The 9,270-nt window shown below is 35.0% G+C and overlaps 2 protein-coding genes across 2 annotated transcripts; both read left to right on the top strand.

Moving 5' to 3' along the window:
* The first annotated feature begins 881 nt into the window (after positions 1–881).
* Positions 882–3,949, top strand: LOC104959357 (telomerase protein component 1-like). Its single transcript, XM_010787235.1, has 4 exons — positions 882–1,022; positions 1,167–1,249; positions 1,917–2,021; positions 3,066–3,949. The coding sequence occupies exons 1-4, from the start codon at positions 917–919 to the stop codon at positions 3,183–3,185; spliced, it is 414 nt and encodes a 137-aa protein (XP_010785537.1). The 5' UTR covers positions 882–916; the 3' UTR covers positions 3,186–3,949.
* A 1,016-nt stretch (positions 3,950–4,965) lies between these two features.
* LOC104959404 (uncharacterized) lies at positions 4,966–9,020 on the top strand. Its single transcript, XM_010787297.1, has 11 exons — positions 4,966–5,191; positions 5,334–5,390; positions 6,518–6,589; positions 6,752–6,817; positions 6,949–7,017; positions 7,352–7,423; positions 7,526–7,597; positions 7,710–7,772; positions 8,316–8,372; positions 8,486–8,548; positions 8,925–9,020. Exons 1-11 carry the CDS (start codon positions 5,189–5,191, stop codon positions 9,018–9,020), a joined length of 690 nt encoding a protein of 229 aa, XP_010785599.1. The 5' UTR covers positions 4,966–5,188.
* Positions 9,021–9,270: the final 250 nt, after the last annotated feature.

Genomic DNA, 9,270 nt, shown 5'->3' with positions numbered 1-9,270 from the left:
CCTGGCAATCATTAAAAAAAACAAAAAAAAGCTAGTAAAATATTTAGATTAGATTAAATTAAATCTGATTAGTTTATATACAATTTATTGATACCAAATTAGAAAAATGTTTGAATTCAGATCAAACCGAAATGTATTAATTACTTATAGGTTGGATAGTTATTTAAATTTGCTGTGCAATTTGTTACAAAATACTTTGATGGATTGAGAGTGTATTTTAAATACTTAAATACATGATATAATATTTGATTTTATTCTCAAGTAACACGGATATTCACCCCCAGGTTTTAACTGGAGAAAAATACAATAAGCCTGATCACACTTTGTGGCTAAACGCAGCTGCATCACATGACAGCTCCAGTAACGTGCTCACTGTGAACCAGCAAATCTCTTTGTGTTCCCTGGACTGCAGAGTCAGGGTTCACTCAAAGCTTTTTTTAGGTTGTTGTTAGCATTGAGGGGAAGGGGATGGGGGTTGCTTTTCCATTGCTTCTATGTTTTGTATCACACTCAGATCTTAGAAATGTAATTACACCAACGTATTGCTTTATCAACGTGGCCTCACTTTTCTTTGTTCGATTTAATGTGTGATTATGTAAATATGTAAATACACTCAGACCCATATTGAGTCAACTAAATGCCCGAAAGTTTATTTTAACTTTTTTTTATCTTGGTTTCTTTATAGGGTATAGTTACAGACAGTCAAACATTTCCACATTTCTCTATTTTTAATCACTTGTGTTTTTTAAATACATTTTCTTGTGGCTGTATTGTGTATTTTATTTTGATACATTTAATGAAGAAGTTTCTGATTCATTAAAAATATACTTTTTGATATATGAGTACCAATCTCTGAGTACCACATGTTTCATTCATAGAAAATATTGATAGATGTCCTCTCTTTCTTCAGTTCGCCATGGGCCCCCAGTATAGTTTTAACAGATCTTTAGGCACCATGGATCTATTCACTGATGAAGAGGAGAAGAAGGGGTGCCTGATCACAGCTGGAACTTTGGACAAAGGTACTAACATCTACTTGAAATACTGTTTCCGCTGCCGCTGATACACTCACTCCTACTTTTACATCAAGCATCTTTCTATTTTATATTCGTACTGGCAAGATTTTAAATATGTCAGTTCATATGATGTGCTCTAAATGTTTTCAGATTTGGTCGTGTGTGGGGACATAAAAGGCAACATGTGGTTCAACCAGACTTCAGAGGGTTCCTCATGGAGCAGCAGAAAACCTGTAAGAGCTCATCAACTCTGTAGCACACAAATAAAAACACCATTAGCTTGATTAAAGAAATTATAGTTACAGTATTTCAATTTGTACATCTAGTTTTCAGTGAGCTATTGCAACTACTTTCAACAATGACTGCAACATCGTTTGATCAGTGATCATCATTGACTCGTCACAAAATAGTGAAAAAGATTGCCAATCACAAATTCCTTGAGCCCGAAATGGCAACTACAGAGTCTTGTTTAATCAAACATTAATTCAAAACCACAAACGTATTTAATATACCATTAAAAACAACATAGAAAGGCCACAAATCCCTACAATTGCAAAAAATACAAACATCAATTCTCTTGGCATTTTTAATCAATAGATTGTTAAAATCTTATCAGAATTGTTGATTAAGATTTGTATTCAAAGATTCCTCACTACCTTAACTATAAACTGCCCTTTATTTTATGGTACAGCATTGAAAGGGGAAAACGCAGGGGATGACATTACCCCTAATTGAAATCTTAGTTAACTACAAGAATAAAAAAAAAGCAATAACAGTCAATAACCAGACGATGTGTTGTTTGGAAAAAGCACAATCAGGCCGGGAACTAAAGCAAACATCAGACATTATTGGCGGTGACATCACTTTGTATTGTTGTTCATGTGGATGTTTTATCTCCAGGCCCACAGTGACAGGATCAGTGTGTTGAAACTCACTGACTGCAGCATCATCTCAGCCTCCTACGACCGGACGGTGAAGCTGTGGGACAGAAACACCAAGAAACAGGTACGTCAGAGGGTTAAAGAACAGTTTGAAAGTTATGGAAACAAGATAGTTCACACTGAGGAGAATATTTGGACGAGAGGATTGACACCACTCTCATATCTGTGTGTTAAATATGAAGCTACAGCACGAAGACTGAATCAGAATCTGATTGTTTGCTCAGGAGGTTTTCAATTACAATACATCTGGTGTTTAAATATTAAAGGTGTGGCTGCATAAAAATAAGCATAGTAAAAGAAAAGTAAACAAACATACATTTAGAAAGAATGACTAAAGATATAGAATGACTATATCTTTCTTTTTAATGACTGATTTTAAATGTAAAGGACTTTGGGTAACACTTTATTTTGATAGTCCATAGTTAACACTCTATAAGTCATCAGTTGACATTTAGTAGCATGTATGTGTTATGTTGATAGGTTATAGACTTTCTACTGTTCTCAACTGTTTTTCACTTTAATTGGATAGTCCTAACACATGCCTACAAACGCTTAGTGGAGAACCTACTAAAAGTATACTAATAGTCAACTCTAGATTAGTTGACGATCAACAGATAGTCAACTAAACTCTGAAGTTGCTTATCTGTTGATCATCAACTAATGCTTAATGTAATATTCAACTAAACCTGAGTTGCTTATCTGTTGATCATCAACTAATGCTTAGTTACTTGTCGGTTTGAACGGTGCTGTTGAATGTCAACTGATGCACTGTTGACATGCTACTAAATGTCAACTGATGACTTATAGAGTGTTAACTATGGACTATCAAAATAAAGTGTTACCGGACTTTGAATTGCCTTGTGTTGAAAGGTGCTGTATAAATAAACTTGCCTTGCCTATATAAATATCTAAAGAGAATAAAAGAATATCAAAAAATAATACAGCAAGCCGGCCTTTGTCTACAGTTATAATAAAACATCCAAATACCAATAAAAAGTCTTGAATCTGCATAAAATGGTCAAATTGTCGACCTTTTTTTACTTAGATTATTTTAGACTGTCTTCAAATAAATATTAACTTTCTGCTGCCGTTCTCTCTCTCCCTCTAGGTGGGTATGTTTGTGTGTGGAGGTCCGGTCCTGCACTTGGAGTTGAACCCTGAGAAACCCACTGAAATGGTTTGTGGTGACGGACAGGGAAAACTCTACTTCCTCTCGTGGAAGGAATAATACTCAAGATATGTCATATGCTGTATTTAAGAAAACTACTGCGACGCGAGAGCACTAACCAAAGATTGTTTGGGAATGTTTTGCCTACTCTTTGCTTTAATGAAGTTGATTGTGCACTATATAAAGGTTAAATCATTATTGGAATACTTTAGTTATCCTATATATAGGGTCATTTATGTCACATACAGGGATCTGCATCTATGTAATAGTTGCAAATATATGTTAACATGTGCCTTTAAATTAGATGGGGGAAAAAGCTTGCAAATGTAGCAAAAAGAAAACGCCTTAAAGGTTTTGTCAGGTATCATTTTGTGAAAGTTCCATTAATTATTGTTTGTTTAATTGTTCAAAATAACAATGTGGGATATGAAACACAGAAAAATTAAAATGTATTTTCTTTGATGATAAATTGAATGTACAAATTGGCAGTTGTTGTTTTGTTGTTGTTGTTTTTGTTTTATGGTTTAAAAAGTATTTACAGAGTTGTTCTATTAAACAAAAAAGTTGTGGTGACACACATGTTGTTGTCAGACTGTGTGTAAATCGTGGAATGTAAAAGGAGATTAAACCAAAACTCTGCACTCTGCAAGGGACCGAGTTCAGCTGAGACACCGATGGCAGACATGTAAACACAGCTTATCAGATAATGCTTTTACAGCTCTGTTATCTGAACTCAATTGCTACTGCTTTATTGACGATGGGTCACATTTAGTGCAATAAAACATGTTAAGTAAATAAAGCTTTTCCCACTGCTGCACACTGAATTTGGATGTTTTTGCCATTTAATTAATACAAATTTGAAGCTTAATGGGATACTATTTATCACATAAAAATGTGGCAGTATATTTCATTTAAGATTAGTTTTTTATGTTGGTGCAATACTTTTGTACTTAAACATTTCAAGTAATTTAAATGTACATTTGTAAAATGTTGAGGCACTTGCACTTTACTTGAGTATTTCCATTTTATGCTACTTTGTACTTCTACTCCACTACATTTATTTAATACCTTTAGTTACTTTACAGATTTAGATTAATAATGTGAAATATAATCAACTCTTAAATCTGACTTTAGTTCCACCTGGAGTAAATTCACAAGCTACCCTGAAGTATACAAAGTCAATAAAACTAGCTGCACCTTTACCAGCTTTGATAACGCTTTAGTGCATCAATAATTATAAAACATATCATATATATTATTCTGTAATAGAACAATCTATAGAATGACTACTTTTACTTGCTTATACTTTTGTACTTTTACTCGAGTAACATTTTGAATCCAGGACTTTGATTTGAGTATTCCTACACTCTGGTGCTTCTACTTTTGCTCAATTACAAGATCTGAGTACTTCTCCCAGCTCTGTCTAAAATACTGTGTTTTGTAGTACAGCCATGCGTCATATCATGTTGGCATTTCACGTATTTTATACAAATTAACTAAGAAAGTGGGTGTTTATTTATTGTAGTTTAGTTAGTACAAAATACAAAATATTAGCCTCTGAAACATTGAAAGGTAGAAGTAATGTATATAGCATAACATGGAAATGCTTATTGAAACACTGCTTAAATGTAGGTTATTTTAAATACATATTTATTCCAACACAGCAAGTCAGCAGGGCGTGACATTTTCATTAGCCTTGGGGAAGTCGGAAGTATAATTTCCCGAGCAGCACCTGAAAGCAGCATCAGGCTGATGACACATTCCCAGGTGAGACAGACACGCCCTCACCTGAAAGGCAAGACAGCTTAAAAAAAAACTGGATCTGCCAGTTTCAGCAATGTCTGCCTTATGAAGTCACAAGGATCAGAGGGAAGTCTGTGATCTCCAGCCTCTTTATTTTGTATTGTTATTTTCCCAGCGGAGGGAGGAAAGCGGCTGAGTGAAAACAGCCGAACGCGGGGACGGGCTGCACCAGCTAACTGTGGCCGAGGACTGAATCATTTAAATCAATACCAACATCGATAAACCACCGGGAAAACAAAGGCAGACTTGGAGCAGCTTCAATGGTGAGTTAACGTTTAAACTCTTCTTTTAAAAGCGGTTAAAGTCCGTCTTTCTGTCAAGTTTCTCCCGGCAAACGGTTGAAAATATCCGTTAATGTTACGTTACGTTTGAATAACCGTTGGACATGTCTCTGCTGTTTGACAGGATCGATACGATAACCTCGACCTGGATCTGGAGTGTGAAAGGGGAGGAGGCGTAACTGTGAGTCACGTCTGATGTTTTGTTTTTAATGTAGTGCTTTAGCTTGCTAACTTTTGTCTTTTAAGTTTAGCTGAGTTGTTATATTAGTTGTGAGAGTCAACAGCCATGTTTTAGTTGATTTTATCGACCTGACCTCTATCTGTGACTGAAACTGTCCACGCAGTGCAGTCCATGATTAGGCTATGTAAACAGCCGTGTGGGAATGTAGGCTAATGCTATATTTATACACTTAGTTTGGTGTGACATCTATCTAGCCTACTTTAGTCTCTACTTTTTCCATGTGATGCCACTTTATATCTCTACTCCACTACAAATTGGAAGCCTATATTGTACTTTTACTAGTTGCAGATTCAGATCAATCATACAATATTTTACAGCACATGTTGTTAGAAGCAAGTAGCTAATATTAGCCCAACCTTTTCCAGCTGAAACATAGCCTGTGTTTACACATCACTTACTGAGTAATCCAATAATATAATTGACATTATTCTGGTATGATCCAGTTTACATAATGACTACTGGTGCTATGCAATATTTTAAATGCATTACTTTTACTTGTAGCCAAGTTAACCTTGAGAAAGAGTCCTGAGCACTCAATAATACTGTCATGTACATAAAGGGGTATGTGTCCTACACTGTTCAGTCAATATAAATGTAGAGACTTTAAAGCTTGAATCCAGATCTCTAACTTTAAGTCCTTTGTTTGAATGCGTTAATGTTGTCATGTTTGCTTTTTTTATGTGATTGTTAAACAGGAACATCTGATATGAGAAGTTTTCCCAGAGCAGGAAACATGACAATCACCCTTTTATTTACTGTCATCAAGCTTTTCAAGTGCAGACATGAAACCAGCTTCAAGTCCAGACTTGAAAGCTGGACGTGAAGCTGGACTGTGAGATGTAAACGGGTTAATACAGCCTTTTTATCTGAACATTGGCAGCATTTTTTCCAGTTAAAGAGAGACAGATTCATCCTACTGACTCTCAAATATCAGTTAATGATTCTGTTACTCACTCATACTTCCTAAAACCATATCAGAGATACGCTTTTTTAACCGTTCAGAATTTTTAGAAGCATAAATATGTTTTTGAAGTCACATTTTCTACCTTTATTCCCTCCTCATGAAGGAAAAAGCGGCGTTATTTGGTGGGATGTTTAAGAAATCCCTCAAGTCATCAGAACCCTCTCTCAAAGAACAGGTGATGAAGTAGCATTAACTCTAAACAACTAACATCACATGTACCTAATCCAACTATAAAAGCAATACAATCAGGTCGTGAAATTCAGAAATAAACAAACTGTTATTATGGATTCACATTTGATTCTGCATCATCTCACATAGTTTCCATGCTGCTTTACAGGACAGTTTATCAGTCAGCAGTGAGCTTTCCAAGAGCGACGAGAGTCTGACTGACAGCAGCACCAAGGTCCGTTCCTTTCTTGGGTTATGAATTGTTTTTTGTTTTTATTTTCAAACCCTATTTCAGTTTTGAGTAAATATAATTCTGTTTTTACAAATAAGTGATTTCTTTAATATGCACAATTCTTCATATTTCAGGAGAAAGGAAGCGTATTTAAAGGCATGTTTAAGAAGACCAACAAGGCTGCCAAAGAGGAACAGCCACAGGTTGGTTGACTCCTCATGGAACGCACTGTGCTGTTTATATTATTACTTATTTAGTATAACTAACACTGGGATGATATAACAATTGGACAAAGATTACAAAAAATGTGGTTTAATTAGTTATTGTGAAAGCAATTAAAAAAAAAAAATAATAATAATTTAGATTTTCAGTTTTTCTCTGTTAATATCACTTTATATTAAATATAAAGTTTAGGCTGTTGTTCAAAAGCAACACAAATATATCACCACTAGGCATTTTTTTTGTGATAAATGTTGCAAATATTATTAATTTGTTCGTTGTAAAATGAGTTGTGAAATTATTTTCCATTTTCTACAGGTCTCCCTGTCAGTACAAAACCCTGAACTGTCCGTCAGCAGTGACGGCTTAACAGACAACAAGCCATCAAAGGTGAGTTTCCTTTGCTCCGTCATGTCTCTGATATCCACACCCAGAATGTTCTCCTTTTTTTATTTTGTAAAACCAAACCTTTCGCTGCACGTTTCTCTTCAGGAGAAATCAGGTGTGTTTGGTGGGAAACTGAAAAGATCTCCTAAACCAGGACATGTCCGCAGGCCCTCACAGGTGAAACACAATCTTCTGTTACACACCCTGCTCACAGTGGAACAATACACCTATCAGCTAAAGGCTCAACATATAAAATGGTGTCGTTTCATTGTAATCGTGTGTGTTTCAGGATCTTTTGGAAGACAAGTTTGCAGCCATTGACGACAGTCTGTCAGAAAACACCACAGCTAAGGTCAGTCTCAACAGCCAATTTATTTTAATGCAAAAGCTAGGGCTGTGCGATTAGGACAAAAATCATAATCGCGATTATTTTGGTCAATAATTGATATCACGATTATTAAAAACGATTATCCATTTACTTTGAAAACATTCATTTATTAAAAAATGTGAACAGTATGATTTTAACATTTGATTACCCTGAACTTTAAGTATAATTCAACTGAAAAACCGATAAAAAAAATAATTAGAAAAATAATAATTACATTCTTTTTCTTTTTAATAAAAATAATAATCGTTTTACTTCGATTACGTTTTTTTCGTAATCGTTGCAAGCCAAAATCGTAATCGAGATTAAAATAGGATTAATTGCACAGCCCTACCAAAAGCACAAGAAGACAAATCAAATATAAAGAATTTCATTAAAATAACCTGTGGACATTATTTCAGAGATGACAGCTGCACAATTATATAGCAGAACAATTATATAGCAGAATTAAAAAAACTAATAATTAAAATAAAATGTAAGTCTGGGAAACTTCTGACTTTTTCTCTTCAGGAAAAATCCGGTGTGTTCGGTGGGATCCTGAAACGACATGCCCGGAGGCCATCTCAGGTGAAACAAGATCTTCTGTTACACGTCCTGCGCACAGCGATATTTAATCTGAAAAATACGACTATCAACTATCATGTCCGTCATATACTGACTGTTCATTTTGTGTGTTTCAGGATCTTCTGGACAATGAGCTCACAGGCAGTACCGACAGTCCGTCTGAAAACACCACAACTAAGGTGAGTTTCATTTCCTGATTTCAATGCAAACATTTTGAAAAACTCAAAATGGCTGAAATAGATGCAAACTAAATATTGAAAAAAAAGTCAGAGATCATAGCTCGAACAATTATTATGAGCTTATTACCTAGCAGAAAATATTCAGTATAAATACAAATGTACAGTAAATCCAAAATAACACACTTATAAATGTTAAAAGTAAAACAAAGAATTTCCCCAAAAATACATGATTTGAAATCTAGAGCTTCCTTATTGTTAGCTATCATTAAATGCATGGGTATTCACAGTTAAGCTACATCATAGAGCTCACCTCATATGATGGAGAGTTTTAGCAGGATGTGTTGTTGTTGTTGTTGTTGTTGTGGCTGTTTGGAAGCGGGAGATTGAACTTGCCTGCATCAGCTATTTGGCAGAACTGCTGCCCAGTGATAGAAAAACTAAATCCCTGCCTGCCCATCTGACAGATCCATAGGTTCAACATAACCCTTGCTGTTAGTGTTGTTGCATAGCAACCACCTTGCACTATGTTTTGTTCAGAAGGCAACGGAGGGACTATTTTATTTTGAACATCATTATTTACTAATAAAAACTATAATGATGTTAATCTTAAATGTTTCCATTTTATGCTTTGTAAGTTTGTTTCGTAACGGAAGAAATTTAAATATATTTATAAAACTGACAAGTCAAATCAAGCAATCCGATTGGTCGATAGCGTTTTTGCG

The sequence above is a fragment of the Notothenia coriiceps genome, unplaced genomic scaffold, assembly GCF_000735185.1.
Source record: "Notothenia coriiceps isolate Sejong01 unplaced genomic scaffold, NC01 NC01_scaffold00001128, whole genome shotgun sequence".
Taxonomy (NCBI): Eukaryota; Metazoa; Chordata; class Actinopteri; order Perciformes; family Nototheniidae; genus Notothenia; species Notothenia coriiceps.
This window is presented reverse-complemented; position numbering and strand designations above follow the sequence as displayed.